Genomic DNA, 16304 nt, shown 5'->3' on the forward strand with positions numbered 1-16304 from the left:
GGCCCCACCCCGCCCCAGGCCCCGCCCCGCCTGCCCTCCAGGCCCCGCCCCGTCTGTCCTCCAAGCCCCGCCCCGCCTGCCCTCCAGGCCCCGCCCTTCCCACCTCTAGGCCCCCGCAACGCCGCCCGAGGCCCCAAAGCTCTGGCCAGCGGGTCCCCTCGCCCGCGGTGGGCGGGGCGGGGGTCGTCTGGGGGAACGCGTTAGGGTACGCAGGCCCGCGGGCTCCATTCCTCTGGGGGCCGCTGCGAGTCGGGCAACTCCCGCTCGGTCCGCAGTCTTGGGGTCCCCCCGGACTCGTCATAGGACAGACCCCGGGACCCCGCCCGGAGTGCCTCCTTACCGGCCCCCGAGGGTCGCGCCCGGCCCTGCCCCGCCCTGCCCCGCCCTGCCCGGGACCCTCCCGGCCTCGGCCCGCGGACGGGCTCATTGTGACTCGGCGCCCGCTGCACTCACGCCGGGGGCCGCTGCGGGCGCGGCGGGCCCGGCGCCCTGGGGGGCTCGGGCTCCGGGGGGCGCCCCTTGGGGGGCTCGGGCTTCGGGGGGCGCCCCTTGGGGGGCTCGGGCTCCGTGGGGGGCCTCTTCTGGGGCTCCAGCTCCGAGGGTGGCGTCTCGGGGGTCCCCGGCTCCGACGGGCTCCTGTCGGGGGTCCCCGGCTCCGGGGGGCTCCTCTCGGGGGTCCCCGGCTCCGGGGGGCGCCTCTCGGGGGTCCCCCACGCGGCGGGCCGCCGCCCCCTGCCGCCCTCCGTCGCTGGCGCCCTAAGGCGGCCCCAGCGCGCCGCCGTGGCGCCCTTCCCGGCGCGGCCCTGGCCCCGCGAGCGCAGCACGGCCAGGGCCATGAGCGTGGCCAGCGCCGCCGCGGCCACGGTGGCCAGCGCGCCCGCCGCGGCCAGCAGGAGGAGGAGGTTCATGGCCCGGCGGGCGCGGCGGGCGCGGGCACCGCGTTCCCGGGCACTGCCCGTCGCCAGGGCCGAGGACCCCTCAGAACCCTGCGCCGGGCGGGGGGGGGGGCAGGGCCGAACCCTGGCGACCCCTCGGGCCGCGCCCACCGCTGCCCAGAGCCGGGGGCCACCCTCCTGCTCGCTGGTTCCTAAGCACCGGCCGGTGGGGCACGCGGGGGCCTTCTGGCCGGGCAGGGGGAGGCGCCGACCGTGCACGCGGTGGGCCCTGTGCCAGGACTGAGCCCCGAGCACTCTGGGGGTGGACAACAAGAAGCCCCAAATGCCCGAACAACTTCCACAGTGGATCCAGACCTCCCCCCACTGTGTCCGGGCCCGGCTGCGCCTGGCCAGCAGGAGCGCTCGGGACGGGCCCAGGACGGCCACGGAGGGCGCTGCCCAAGACAGCGGGGGTACGAGCTGCAGCCGGGCCCCGAGGCTCTGCCCGAGCACCAGGCAGCGCGGGGAGGGCCGTGTTTCCCTGGGCCCCGCGCTGCCCACGCCCGCAGGAGCAGTGGGGGGCTGAGATGCAGCACGGAGGCGCTGCTCACGACCTCAGTTAGAGCCACCCTCTAACCCACATGGCCAAGCCCTCCCCAGCTGGCATGTGCGGGTCTCCAGAGCCCTCCTGTCGCCCGCGTGCCGGGTGGACGAGGCTGGCCCGACGAGCCTGAGAGGCAGTGGAATCCACGGATGATTATTTAATTTACCATGTATGCATCCGAACTGGTTTGAAACTGAATCGATGATTCAACTAACGTGGGAAGGTTTTGCTAGTCTCATTGAGGCTGAGGTTTCCCTTTAGCTTCCCGCTGGCAAAGTTTTGCAAGAAGCACCTCAAACATCTTGGCTGGAGCTTCTGAGTATACATATCCTCCTTTTGCAGGTGCTCAGGGATCACCACGGCTGGCTCAGGGACCCGGCTTGCCAGGTGAAGGCAAGTGCCATACCCACTGCACTATCCCGCCAGCCCCTGGAGCTTCTGTGTAGATTCATGAGCACTGGTTGTGTGTTTGGTATAGTCTTTTTCTATGATTTCTTTAGTCAATATGGATATATATGTATATGCATATACATACATACGTAGTGATGGGGTGCCCCAGCCGTATTTGAGGATACCTTCTGTGCTTGGGGACTAACAGACTATGCCTGGCAATGGTCTGGGAGTCATTTGGGTGCCAAATTCAGGGTCTTCAGTTCCCAGGCTTGATTTACATTTTAATATATATTTTAGCACTGTCACTATCATCCCGTTCATTGATTTGCTCAAGTGGGCACCAGTAATGTCTCTTGTGAGACTTGTTGTTACTGCTTTTGGCATTTCGCATATGCCATGGGTATCTTGCCAGGCTCTGCCGTGTGGGTGGGATACTCTCGGTAGCTTGCCGGGCTCTCTGAGAGGGACAGAGCAATCAAACCTGGGTCGGCCGAGTGCAAGGCAAATCCCCTACCCGCTGTGCTACAGCATTATTTCACCTGGGTTCTCAACATTTGTTAGCATATAGTTGTCTTCTCATTTAATTTTTTGTTGACATCTTTTTTTTGAACATCTATTAATGTTTATTTGCCCATGGGTTTATCTTCTTTGGAGAAGTGCTGACTCAAATCTTTTGTACATTGTGAAATTGTATTATCATTTTATCTGATGAGGGTCTAATCAGAATATAGAAAGAACTAAATAGAACAAAACTGATTGATATACTGATGTAAAAGTGAGGGTTCCTCGATATACTTCCTTTATCTCAATTGCTCCATTTATATCATCCTCTATACTTATGCCAGTAGGGTCATTGTACCAAATTGTCTCCAACAGGATCTTTGTTGGTTTTTTTCGTCTTCCAATCAAGGTGACGTGTTTGGCGGTGGGGGTGCCGGTAAAGAGACTGATTAAACCAAAAACAAAATGTTAGCTCTCGAGTAAGGTGCACTGGCATCCATTCCAACTTGCTTGGGGAGTTTGACCCGTAAAACCAGGAGCCTGGGCACGGCACTTGGAACCTGCAAGGTACCGAAGAGGGAAGAAGCTGGGCTGCTGGCAGGTTCCAAACACAGCTTGGGGCTTAACACCTTTCCCCCGTGGGTGGGGGTGGGGGTGGTTCGAGGGAGAGCAGGGAGGTCAGGTCTGGTAGCAGCGGGCCAATGCGGGCCATCCCCAGTGCCTGGTGGCCCCCGCCCCCTCATTTAATTTTGAAGGGAAGCAAAAATAGTTTTTAAAGGAATTTGTTAGGAGAGAGAGAGGGAGGGAGAGAGAGAGAGGGAGAGAGAGAGGGAGAGAGAGAGAGAGAGGGTGAGAGAGAGGGCGAGAGAGAGAGAGAGAGAGAGGGAGAGAGAGAGAGGGCGAGAGAGAGAGAGAGAGAGGGCGAGAGAGAGAGAGAGAGAGAGAGAGGGCGAGAGAGAGAGAGAGAGAGAGAGAGAGGGAGAGGGAGAGGGAGAGAGAGGGAGCGAGCGGGGAGAGGTTGCAGGGGCCAGTACAGTTCTCTTCCCTAACTCTTAGTTTGTCATTCGTCCCACTGGTTTTGTTTCTGTCCCGTGAGAGCCAGGACTGCGTCTTGCCACCCTGATGCTGGCCGCAGCCCGTGTCTCTCGGCGGACCTGCTGCGGCGCTGGCTCTGGCGTGTGCCAACCGCACTGGCTGACGCACTCTAGGCTGGCCTCCTAAATGACTGAGGGTGTTGCTGCTGCCCCTCCGCCAACTCTGGGGGACGCCGTGAAGGCTGGGTCTTATCGCCCCTGAAATGTTTTGTACACTTCACTAGCAACGTGACCGGGCCGGGCACTTTCTTCTGGGGGAGGCTTTCTACGACGGTGCCTGTTTCCTCACTCTCAGTGACAGCCGTTCAGAGTTCCTGTTTCTTCCCTACTTACTCCAGGGAGGCTGATGGGTCTAGGACGACATCCAGTGTCCACTTCCTTCTAGACTGCCCAGTGTTCAGGCGTGTGTTCAGTCCACGTTGCTGCCTGGTTCCGTGCTAGGGCCAGAGGTGCAGGGGGACGGGGGCCTTCAGGGCTCTCCCAGCTGTGCTCAGAGGCTGTGCTGCGCCAGGGATGGGACCACGTGCTCCAGCCCTGTTGCTCACAGGACCCCTCCAGTTCTGACCAGGTTGCAGTGCACTGCATGGCTTCACCTTTTCTTATGGCTGCATAGTATTCCACATACAACTCCTTTCTTCATTCATCACTGGACCTCTGGGTTGTTTCCCTATACTGGCTATTGTATTCAGTGACGCAATGCACATCCCCTCAATGGCCTCACCCTGAGCTAGTTCCAAGTACACAGAAAAGAACACGTAGTGTGAACATACATATATACATACACTTTGTCCATTTGATCTAAAGTCATTTAATTACCAAAACAGACGTGTTAAAAGAACAGTATTGTAAAACTTTTATTTAAGTTTAATGCACATTTAAATTTTTATCACAAAGAGAAGGATATTAAGTGAACAGAACACATTACTACCTATAAGCAAAACGTCTCATTAAAGTAACAGTAGAAAGTCCACATTTTTCTAATTTTCAGTATTTAAATTCTTGACAAAAATCCGATTTCAGAATTATCACTTTGCATAAATGCTGATAGTAATAACACTACATCAAAATGTATACAAACAGCAGCTATGTGATTTGCTGTTCTTCAAGTTAAATTTATGCATTTCTCAATTTATTCTCCTGATGAGCTACCCCCAGTATCAATATGAAGAAATTCTTTAATTTTATCATATAGCACTAATACCAAAGCACCTCCTGTACCACGAAGGATATTGGAGAAGGCCCCCCGGAAAAATGCAACGAAACCCTCCTGCTGGTACATCTTCACAAAGCAGTCCAGGGTGCCTCTGTACTGCCGCTCAGCCTCTCCGCTCTGCAGAAACACAAACACATGCTTGCCTCAGCATCTCGCTGCTCAAACAGAAAAGCCCTAGGATGGACACGCCTGACCCTGAATTAAAGCTCTGGAGACAATGGGCTACACTGACTGCTGTAACACCTTTGGGACACACCCGGGATGGCTCACAGTTTACTTCTGACTCTGTGCTCAGGGATCACTGCTGGCACAGCTTGGGATGTGGGTCTATGACAGGCAAGGCAAGTGCCTTACCCACTGTCCTCGCTCTCCAGTCCCGAGTATTCCTAGTTTTAAGGTCCAGTGAAAACGGACCATACTGACACATTCCAGAGGATGGCATCAGACTATGGTGCCTTACTATGCTGAAACAGTAGCAAAAAAGCAATTTGAAAAAGATAATCGCTTACATAAAAATACACCTCAGAGAAATATTAAAAACCTAAGGATAACCACAAGTCCTTAAGTTCCCCCTCCCACCCAGCAATGCTCGGGTTAATCCTGGCTCTAGGCTCAGGAATTACTTCTAGTGGTGCTAGGGAGACCATAAGGGATGCTGGGGATCAAACCTGGGTTGGCCACATACAATGCAAGCAACCTATCCACTGTATTTTTGCTTGAGGGTCCCTTAATAAATTTCTAAGATTTTCTTTGCGTGGTGAAGAATAGTAATCAGGAAATGTCAGAAAGAAAAGGCTGCAAGTAATGAGCAACCCACTTATAGGGAGCAAACTTTTAAAATAGAATTATAGCACAACAGGAAGAACAAAAGTCAAAACATCAAATTATTTTTAAAAATTGGAACTGAAAAATTACATAAGGTATAATTTACAAAAAGCCTACGAAAAATGGAAATACTACATTCGTTAAAGAAAATCAATCCATCATTTATGATCTCAAAGAAAACTACACTTCTCTATGGCTTCTTTAGGTGAGTTCTACTAAACATCCAATAAACATTTAGTTCCATATGACAATATGCTAGAGAAAGAGAAAGCAGGATGACTCAACATCATGCTATAGGAGACTGTGCCTGTGACAGGAGTCCCAGAGGGCCGTGGAGGGAAATCACCAGCCACTGTCACTGAAGCCACAGGAACTGTCTGGGTGTGAAGTGTGTAAGAACTCAAGCAAACTACCCAAAGTCAAGGGACAGGAGCGAGAGTACAGCAGGGCGAGCATGTACCTTGACTCTGCCCAAACTGGTTCCTTCCTGGCCCCCACTATGGTCCCCTGAGCTTGCCAGGAGTCAGCCCAGAGCACCATGGAGTGTGGTTCCAAAACAAGAAAGGAAACAAACTACCCAGCCCCCCACGACTCCGAGACTCAGCGAAAGGCTGCCGTGGGTGAATGAGAGGAACTGGCAGAGGGTCTTTCCGTGCTGGGCTGGCCCTGGAACTTCGATGTTGGCACACAGAACGTGCTGCCATACCTCTGAAATGCTGTAACACTTTACCGATTAGAAACAAATCAATAAAGCTGGTGGGGTGGGGGAGCAGAGAGAGACAACGCTATTAGGGGATTACTGCGAGACCCCACAGCTCAGACTACATGGTGTAACGTTCAAGGCATTCCTCGTAAGGAAAGGCACAAAGCAGGACGTTCCTACACTCACTACAACACAAGAAAATGGCTCATGCAGAAAGGCAGGAGAAGGAAACGTAAAGCACTGACGAAGAGCAGGGGGCGGGGAGACGCTGTTACTTCCTGAGGACTCCCTGTCCGGCGAGGGAGCTCAGCGCACTGAGCACTGTCCCGTAGGCAGGAGGCACTGCGAGCACCACCAAGCCCTTCAGTGTGTAGCGCAGGCCGCGTCTGGAATCGGGTCTGGTGGGGTCACAGGCTGCACAGACAGCACAGGGAGATCCCAAGGTGCCGGGGGGCTCAGCAGGGCGCCCACAGGCTCCTCTCGAAGCCCTGAGCTGTACCTGGAGGCCCCCACCCCGCGCGGGCATCTGCTCAGAAGGGAACTGAGAGCCAAGCCCAGGCATGGCGACTGCGCTCCAGCCAGGGGAGCCAGCGGGGGGTGGGGGGTGCCTCAGACTCCACTGGCCGCCCTGCACACCTGCGCGTGAAAGCCCGCAGGCCCACATGACACTTTCTCACTTACTCTGACGCACGCTGCAGATACCACATTTTGTCTTAAAATACAAGTGTGATGGTCTAGAACACGAGTATTTCCTTATAGCCAAAGAACAGTGATCAAAACCAGAAATTTAATATACTTCAGTACCATCTGCGAAATCCATCCTATACGCAAATTGAAATCTTCCATTCAAAGGTTTTCAATGGAGGGGGTGGAGAGACTGTCTGTGGGGTGCGGTGTCTGCCTGCACCACACCCCAGTTTGCACTCCGAGCACGGCTTACGGCCCTCTGAGCAGAGCAAGGAGTACTTACGATGGCCAGGTACAACCCAGACCCACCCCACCCCCCACAAAAATGTTTCTGCGTTAAACTAGAGCCAGTGAGAAAGGAGCAAGGGAGGGAGGGAGGGAGGCAGTGAAAAGTGCAGGTCACACACAGGCCAATGGGGAAGGGCCCTTCAGGTGCGGCCTTAGTCCACGGGCCCGAGGAACTGACCGGCTGGAGAAGCCCGAGTGCAGTGGCTTCGCCCAGGGCCCGTCCACAGAGGCGAGCGAGGCGGGAGAGAGCGGGACTCTCCAGCACCACACGGAGAGCGGAATGGGCAGACAGTGACATGGTCACCAGAGGCGGATTCCAGGCTGAGAACCCTGGCGGGGTTTCTACTTGCCTCTGGAGAACGTGTCACCTGGGCTGGGGCGACTCCCCAGCAAGCGCTGGGGCCTGTGCGGTGCCCGCTGGGGCCTATGCGGTGCCCGCTCGTGCTGGAGGCCGTGCCAGAGCCAGCCAGCACTGCACTCCTGGCGCTCCGGCACAGCCCGTGCAGAGCCGGGCCACGGGTGCGCTCAGTCCTGCCCTGTGCCGTCACGGCCTCCACGCCCCAGCACACGCCACGCAGGCGTGAGTGGCAAAAAGGACCCTAGGAAGGCCTGATCTGCAGAGGGCTGTCAGGCCAGCCCCGGGCCTCCGAGTCCTCCCAACCCGAACGCCAGGGCTGCTGGGAACCTCACTTCCGCTGACAGAGAATCAAGGGCCCGAGTGACAGCACGGTGGGTAGGGGCTTCCCCGGCACCACGCGTGGCCCCCTGATCGCTGATCGCAGAGCCGGGCGTGCTCCCCAAACAAAAATAACAAAACCCAATTTGGTGAAATACCTGCATCATCATGCGTCGTCTCACTGTGTCAAAGGGATAAGAGAGTATCCCGGAGCATGTGGTCACAACTTGAGCAATAAGAAAGGAGACCAGAAAGGGGGTTTCCTTGGATAAGAACAGTACGCCCTGGAAGAGAAGAAGGTACCAAGTAAGCATCTAAGCTTTCAGACTCTCCTAAACATCAGAGGAGATGCCCTTGGGCAAACATGGCCCAAGGGCTCAAGCCCTTACGCTCCAACTGGAAGCAGCGACCCACTGTGGAAGATGGAGACACTGCACAGCCTTGAGCGAGGAGGACATGCAAGGCGCTGCTCGAAGGACCTGTGTGCTGTGACAGTGGCGGGGGCAGCGACGGCTCCCCCTCAGAGCTGGGGGATGGCAGACTGCCTGCTGGGAGCAGCTTCTGGCCAGGTGGCCCCTGCCATGGAACACAGTCGGGCAGGGGCATGGGGGAAGAAACGCGCTGACTTTATTCACTCAGCCTCAAACACGCCAGAGACGAGAGTTGTGGGTGCAGCGTCAGAGTGTGCCACCTGTGTGCCAGAGACGGGGTTCCAGGTGCAGGATACGCAGGCCAGGGCATTTTCCTCCCTTTGTGTAGGCCTGAGGGAGGGGGCGCACCTGGCGGTGCTCAGTGTGCACGGGACCACCAGACCCACTCCACGAATGGACCCTCCTCTCCTCCCTCAAGCCTGATCTTAGTGACACTGACGTCAGCCTCAAGCTCTCTGGAGGACACAGTGGCGTCCCGGCGCACGGCCCAGAACGGGCCCGAGGAGGCCTCTTCAGAGCAGCGACTCAAAGCTGCCCGAGTACTCGGGAGGTAGAAAGCACGCAGGAAGGTCCCGAGGACTGCAGGGTAGGAGCAGGGCCATCACGGCAATCTCTCCTTACTTATAGGAGTGTTATTTAAGTTTTTTCTTTTGGGGGTTGGAGAGAGAGTGTGGAGGGTTAAGGCGTCTCCTCACACATGGCCAGGCCCAGTTTGACCCTTGGTACTGAACTGTCCTCTGAGCACTGAGCCAGGAGTATCCTTCTGCCCCACGCCAGCATGGCCAGTGCACTCATCGCGAACAGCAGGGCTGGGCAGCTAGTGCAGCTGTCCACACACTGGCGAAGGCCTGGCCTCCTGCTCGTTCCCACACCCGAGTGAAAGCGCGGCCTTCTTGTGGACCGTGAGTGAGGAGTCTGCCTTTCACCTGCAGCAGAATGAACCGTGTGTCTCTGTCTCTGAGCTGGGAAACCTGCCCTTCCACCATCTAGTCTGTGTTCCATGATGCAGCACACACGGAGGCTGGGCACTTGACCGATTACGGAAACAGCCCCGTCCCACTCACGACCCACTCAAGTTCCAAATCACCTTAATTGTGTCATAAGCTCCAAAGTAAGAGGCTCGATACACAATGATGCCCTGAACCGAGACCCCAAAGCCCCGGTACAGGCCCCCAATGCCGTCTGATCTTGCTATTTTCAGGATGCAGTCCCCGAGACCCTTGAACTGTCGCTCCTCAGGCCCTACAACAAAGCCATTAAAAACTGATCAGCGATATTACATATTAGTTCAAGGTACATTAAACAAAATTCTACAGATTCAAATATAAAAACTGACATGTAAAAATATTTCTAACTAAAAGGATTACAAACAAAATTCCTTTAAAGAATTACGAATTCTCAGGTAGTATTTGAAAAAAAATTTTAAAAAGTAATCTGACTGGATTATACAACGTAATGAAGTCAATGGAAGTTACGTGGTGAAATTGGAAAGTGCTTTGGAATTCAAGTGTCCACAGTTTGCTCCAGTAAACAGAGCTGAAGACGGAAAGCTGCCTCAGAGCACGTGACAGTGGCTCTGGGTCCCCGCGAAGGCTTCCCTGCACTGAGAGCTAAGCTTATGCCGCCCGCACTCGCGGCCTGGGGGTCTGCTCGCCGCTGGAGCTTCAGACAGCGACCTGTCTAGGAAACCAAATACATAACTTAAAAAGACTCAATTGCTAAAACATGCAGGCCAGCACCCTGCCGTGAGTTGCAATCTTCTGAGGGTGGAGCGTCTTGTAAAAGACACAGCCTGGTGGGACGCGATACAGTGAAGCCTGTGACTTAAAGGATCATTAACAATTCAGATGAGGTAGCATTCCTCTGTGTTGGTTTTAGTCTTATTTTCTCCTGACCTAGAACTCCTTGACATATTGCAAAAATAGTTTTGCTCTTGGGTCACATCCAGCTGTGTACAGAGCTTACGCCTGGCTCTGTGCTCAGGGGTCATTCCTGGATGTGTGATGCTGGGGAAACCAAACTGGACTCAGCCATCTAGAAGGCAAGCACCTGACTGCCAGGCTCTTCCTAGCACCCTGCCAAAAAACTCTTACCAGCCCGTCAAGATAATTCCAAGAGTCAGTTTCACCTTCTTGGCAGTAATGAGGAAACCTAGACTCCAGTTACACGACTGGCCCAATGTCTGTTTCTCCCTGCTCTCACTACTGCCCCCTTCATACTCTCCCTGATCAGGCATCCAAAATGACAGATTATGCAGATTTTTCCATGGCACTTTTAGCTAACCACTCATGGTCCATCACTCCCGTTCTCACAAGTCTGTCAGGAAGGCCAGTCCAGAAAGCCACATTCTTAGCCTAGTTCTCTTTTCTTTAAGTTTTTGACTTTTTGGGTCACACCGGCACTGCTCAGGAGTTATTCCTGGCTCTGCACTCAGGAATTACTCCTGCCAATGCTCAGGCGACCATATGGAAAACTGGGGACTGAACTCTGGTAGGCCGTGCGCAAGGCAAACGCCCTCCCCGCTGTACTATCGCTCTGGCCCCATAACCCTGCCTTCTTTTTAAGGGAAAGGTGAGTCGTCTCTGAGTCCATAACTCTTACCATTCTGACTACCCAGACTGTCCCAAACATTTAACCCAGCTTAACTCTTCAAGACACGGCACACCATCCACACAGGGAGAGAAGAGCCAGTACCCTGAGCCCCATACCTTTCCCGACGTCCACTCCCAGGCGGGTCCGGGCGAAGTCCAGGGGATAGACCACACACAAGGATGTTGCTCCGGCAGCACCACCAGAAGCCAGGTTAGCCAGAAACCACCTCCAGAACTGAAACAACACGAACACGGTTCCTAGGCGGGCACCATCTGAGATACTGTTATGTCAGATGCGCCAACGGTTTCTGCCAGGCACGAAGGACAGGCTCTCCCGGCACTGGCAGGGCTCTGGCTGCCTGAGCCTCTCTGGCAGTTTCCATTCTCGTTCTGAACTGTGGGCTCTACTGAACGTGGGGCTGCAGGAGGTTAGTTCTAAAATACATTTATGATTATCAGTAGATGTTTAATTTGCATACCTATATCTACCACACACAAATTTCTTGGGCAAAAAGAATTGCAAATGGAAAAAATGTAAAAGCCCTAGTTCAGGCCCATGAAGAGTAGGCCATGTTAGGAGGGAGTACAAAGTAACCATCGGTTTGCATTTATTTTTGAATAACAAAATGCTGGGGTTTTGTTTTGGGGCGGCACCTGGCAGCACTCAAAGTTACTGGTTCTGACCTGGCTCTGCGCCCAGGGTCACTCCTGGCAGGGCCCTGGGACTGAGCATGGTACAGGCTGGCAGGACAAGTGCCCTCCGCACTGTCCAATCGCGCCAGCCCCAACAGGAGTTAGTCTGGACTAAAGCTTATGGAGGCCAGTCGTGCCTGTTTGGAGTGGGGAAGCCATACTTTCACGTTTCTCCATTGCTCTAATAGGAATCGACTTAAACAACCCAAAGATCACCCGTTCAGTACTGATGCGAAAGGGGCAGGAATGGACCGGGCAGCAGCCGTAGGGTCCACGCTCTTCTCTGCCGCTCAGGGGAGGGGGTGGAGGCACTGGAGTCCGGCACGGCTGTGGGGGGCCAGTCAGGTCTTCCCGGGAGTCGGCCGTCTGCGCTGGGCCTCAGGGGCGGGGACACTGTTCTCTCCTGGCCGGGACTCTTCCTTCCTGCTCTTCCTTTCTGCTTTCCATCTGCTCGCTTGGGGCTCCCCTGTGGTGCTCAGGGCCGGCAGGGTCGCTCTGAGGGCTGCGGGCCTGGGCTCCCCCGCAGCCCTGGCCCACACGACCCTGGACAGCAGGCTTGGAGCAGCACCTGTCCACACTTTTCCCGGGCCACTCGGGAGAGGCCACAGGCTGTGGTGGCCTGCACAGACGCCCTGCTGGTCTCGGGACACGTGGGCTCACTGACAAACCCGCTCTGCAGAGGACGGAAATGGAAGCGGGGAAGAGACTCACAAACTTGCCCACCTCTGCCAGAGGTGGCCAGGATTGGACTGTCAGAGCCCGAGTGATCACCTGGAGAAAAGCATCTGCACTGTGCCGTGCCCACGCCTGAGTGACAGAGGGTGACCCTGACTCTGAGCACCCTGGGCCTGTGGTCACAGCCAGGGTCGGGATGAGGACTCCTGTGCTGCCTCAGTAACTCCCGCCAACACAGCGCCAAAGCCGACGCGACCCAGTCAGAGTAAAATGCACGACGCGACCCAGTCAGAGTAAAATGCACGTACCTGTTTCTCCTTGTTAACTCCAGACATAAAAATTTGTTTGTATTTGTCCTTAAAAGCAAAGTTTAAAGCTTGTGTGGGAAAATACCGAATAACATTTGCCAAATTGCCACGCCAGTAACTGAAGAAACCTACAAAGGAAACATTATAAACTTAAATTTCTACTTTACCATTTGGCAGGGGGGCGTCTCCCAGTGGTTCTCAATCAGGCCAGCGGTTTCATATGATGCTGAAACGCTTGTGCCCTGGGAGGCTGGGTGGGCCCTGGGGTATGGGGTGCCCAGGCACTGGGTGGACCCCAGCTGCTGGGGTGAGGGACTCATGGGCACTGGCAGTAGCTCACAGGGTCTTCAGGGCTGCATCTGGTGTACTCAGAGACACACGGTGCTGAAGCTGGGCTGGCAGCTTCAAGCAAGGTACGTGCTTACTCCAGCCCCCCACATTTTATTGTTAAAACAATCCAAACAGTTTTCGAAGATTTAGCTATTTGATAGGTCTAAAGTGTTGTTTTTCCTCCATGAAAAAAATTAAGTTTATGTTTCCACTGAAGACAAAAAAAAAAAAAGCATTATGAACATCTCAATTATGTTAATCCCCCCAAACCTTTGAATGTCCAAAGACCTATGGAAAACATCATAACAACATAATATATGCCTAGTATGTCCACGTGGATTAGTATGTGCACCGTGGCTTTCTCTGTCTCACTGTCCCGGTGTGCTGACTGGGAACTCTGGCCCCAGTTTCTCAATCTTTTCCTGGGAACTGAGGCTAGGAGGGGATGAAGAGGGTTGCTCCAGGTCACACGGACGAGGATGACTGCATGTCCAGAGCTGGTGAGCCACAGCCTCTGGGGACAAAGGGAGACTCTCTGGTGAGAATCAAACAAAGGCTGACGAGTGAGGCAAACGCCTCCTCACAGGCTCAGGAGTGAAACAGAGGCCAGCGTCTCTCTCTGCCAACAGCGAACAGCCAAGCCTTTGACTTGCTGCTGAGAGCAGACTCTCCCAAATAAAAGGGCACTGAATCCTGAGATGAGTCAGTGGAGCAGAGGGGATCGGGGAGAGGCCAGGATGCAGGGACCAGGAAAGGCTGGGGGGCGCCTGACAGCAGGAGAGAGGTGGATCTCGGAAAACCCCGCCAGGCACGGAGTCTCTTGAAAGCAAGGAGGCCGCCCTCGGCCCAGATGAGATCCAGAGCAGCCGTGCATGACACGGCCCCTCTGCTCCTTAAAGACTATGATCTGGAGGGCTACTGACCCATTTTGGCGCCCAGAGACTTATAGAAATGCATCTAGACTGTGAGCTGAGCTACGACCGCTTGCCGCCGGGGAGGGGGAAGGATTCTCTCTCCCAACGCTTTCTTTCTATGGGGAAGACAGCAGCGGCAGCAGCACCAGCGTCCACGTGGCGTCCGCCATTTTCTAGGACTCACAACCCAGAGGTACTTGCTTGTAGTGACGTGGCGTGCAAGAGATCACGGGATGGGGGTGTTAGCGGCACGCCCTCGGCCCAGATGAGATCCGGAGCCGCTGCGCACGACACGGCCCCTCTGCTCCTTAAAGACTATGATCTGGGAGGCCTACTAACCCATCTTGGCACCCAGAGACTTACAGAAATGCATCTAGACTATGAGCTGAGCTAAAACAACAGAAATCCAAAGCTGTAAACTGAGCTAAAACAAAGAAATCCAAAGCGAGCTCCTATAATCTTCATTCTCAGGAATGGAAAACAAGCTATCAAATGATGCCTTTTCAACAGGTTTGGTTGTTGGGGGAAAATTCCAAATAATAATAATAGTGAGTTCTCTGTTGAAATATTGAATGTATCCAAAGTACAGACAGAATAAAGTGAAGATCATTGGCCACTCAGTTGCAGGATGGGGTGAGAGGGGGCTATATTGGGGTTCTTGGTGGGGGAACAGGGGCAGGGGCACTGGTGAAGGGATGGGTGTTTGATCATTATATGACTGAGACTTAAGCCTGAAAGCTTTGTAACTGTTGTCATGGTGATTCAATGTCACTGTCACCCCGTTGCTCATCAATTTGTTCGAGTGGGCACCAGTAACGTCTCTCATTGTGAGACTTGTTGTTACTGTTTTTGGCATATCCAATACACCACGGGTAGCTTGCCAGGCTCTGCCCTGAGGGTGCGATACTCTCAGTAGCTTGCCGGGCTCTCCGAGAGGGGCGGAGGAATCAAACTCGGGTTGGCCTTGTGAAAGGTGAATGCCCAACCGCTGTGCTATCGCTCCAGCCCTGGTGATTCAATAAAATTTTAAAAAAACAAAAAAAAGGAAAAGGAAAAAAAAGCAAGGAGGCATCAGAGCGCCTCACTTTACCCCCTAGAAGTTGCACCCAAAGACCTCTGAGCCCATCAGAATAACCCACAGTGGGGCTGGAGCCATAGCACAGCGGGGAGGGCGTTTGCCTTGCACGCGGCCGACCCGGGTTCGAATCCCAGCATCCCACAGGGTCCGCTGAGCAGCGCCGGGGGTGATTCCTGAGTGCAGGGCCAGGAGTGACCCCTGAGCACCGCCGGGTGAGTGAGGCGCACATGTGTCTCCGCAGGAGCTCGGCCCGAGGTTCCACCGCTGCTTCTCCTGCATCGAGCCGAACACGGCGCGCAGTGTCCGGAGTCGGAGGGGCGGGGCCCGGCCGGTGGGAGCGCTGACCGCGGCCCGCGGGGGCGCCGGGGACGCCGGGGACGCAGGGCCCCTGCGGGCCGGCGCTCCCGCCCCCTCGCCCCTACCCGCCCTGCCCTTCCCGGGGGTCCCCGCGGCGCCCACCCTGCTCGCGCGGGATCCGCAGCAGGCAGTCCAGCATGCCCTTGTAGCGCTCCTCGGGCCGGATCTGCCGCGACGACGCCTGCACCTGCAGCAGCAGCTTCACGCGCTCCACGGGCGCCACGGCCGTCTTGGACACGGCGGCCGCCACGCCGCCCGCCAGCAGGTCCCTGGCGAAGGACGACACGTCCAGCAGGCGCGCCTCGGGCCGCCGCTTCGGGGGGTCGTGCTGCATGGCCGCCGCGCCACAAACCGCCTCAGGCCGGCGGGAAAGGCGCCCGAGACCGCGCGAGACTCGGGGGAGGTGCCGCGAGACCGCGGGGACAGCGCGAGACCGTGGGAGACAAGGCGAGGCCGCGGTGGGGAGATGCCGCGAGACCGGAGGGAAGTAACGTGGGATCGTGGACGACAACGCGAGACGATGGGAGCGATGGCGCGAGACCGTGGAGACGCCGCGAGACTGTGGGGGAGACGCCGCGAGAGCGTGGGCGCCGCTGGGCCGGCGCTGCGCAGGCGCCTCCCCGCCCTCCCGGCACCACGTGACCCCTGGCCCGCGCCTTCCCCGCGTGCTGCGGGCGTCGCTGGTCCGGGAGGGCCTTCTGTCCGTCTGTCCCGCGGCGCCCCTCCAGAGCTCCCGCGGGGGGCGCCACGTGGGCGGCCGGGCGCCCGCCCCCGCCCTCCCCGCCGGGGTCCCTCCCGCGGCTCCGGCCGTCCGGGGGCTGCCCGCGGGGGCGCAGCGAGGGTCGCCCTCGGGCCCGGGAGGGCGGGGAGCTGCGGGCTCTGCCCACCGCAGACGCCCCTCCCCGCGGCCGGCCGCGTGCCCTGTGGCGGGCGCTGTCTCTCCCCCGCCCGCGCGGCCCGCCGCCATCTCGGTGCCGGTTCTGTGCCCTGAGGCGCGGGACCTGCCGTCTAGACTACGGGCCTCGCTGACGGTCGCCGGCGGGCAGGCGGCCGCGTGGCCCACGGGCT

At 56.4% G+C, this 16304-nt stretch overlaps 2 protein-coding genes across 2 annotated transcripts; both read right to left on the bottom strand.

Moving 5' to 3' along the window:
• Window positions 1-449: 449 nt before the first annotated feature.
• Window positions 450-908, bottom strand: LOC129406462 (acidic proline-rich protein PRP25-like). Its single transcript, XM_055144246.1, has one exon. The coding sequence runs from the start codon at window positions 906-908 to the stop codon at window positions 450-452; it is 459 nt and encodes a 152-aa protein (XP_055000221.1).
• A 3482-nt stretch (window positions 909-4390) lies between these two features.
• Window positions 4391-16078, bottom strand: SLC25A31 (solute carrier family 25 member 31). Its single transcript, XM_055144818.1, has 6 exons — window positions 15339-16078; window positions 12558-12685; window positions 10999-11116; window positions 9378-9532; window positions 8018-8143; window positions 4391-4797 (listed from the first exon to the last, which is right to left on the bottom strand). The coding sequence occupies exons 1-6, from the start codon at window positions 15568-15570 to the stop codon at window positions 4597-4599; spliced, it is 960 nt and encodes a 319-aa protein (XP_055000793.1). The 5' UTR covers window positions 15571-16078; the 3' UTR covers window positions 4391-4596.
• Window positions 16079-16304: the final 226 nt, after the last annotated feature.

Source organism: Sorex araneus, chromosome 7 (assembly GCF_027595985.1).
Source record: "Sorex araneus isolate mSorAra2 chromosome 7, mSorAra2.pri, whole genome shotgun sequence".
Lineage (NCBI taxonomy): Eukaryota > Metazoa > Chordata > Mammalia > Eulipotyphla > Soricidae > Sorex > Sorex araneus.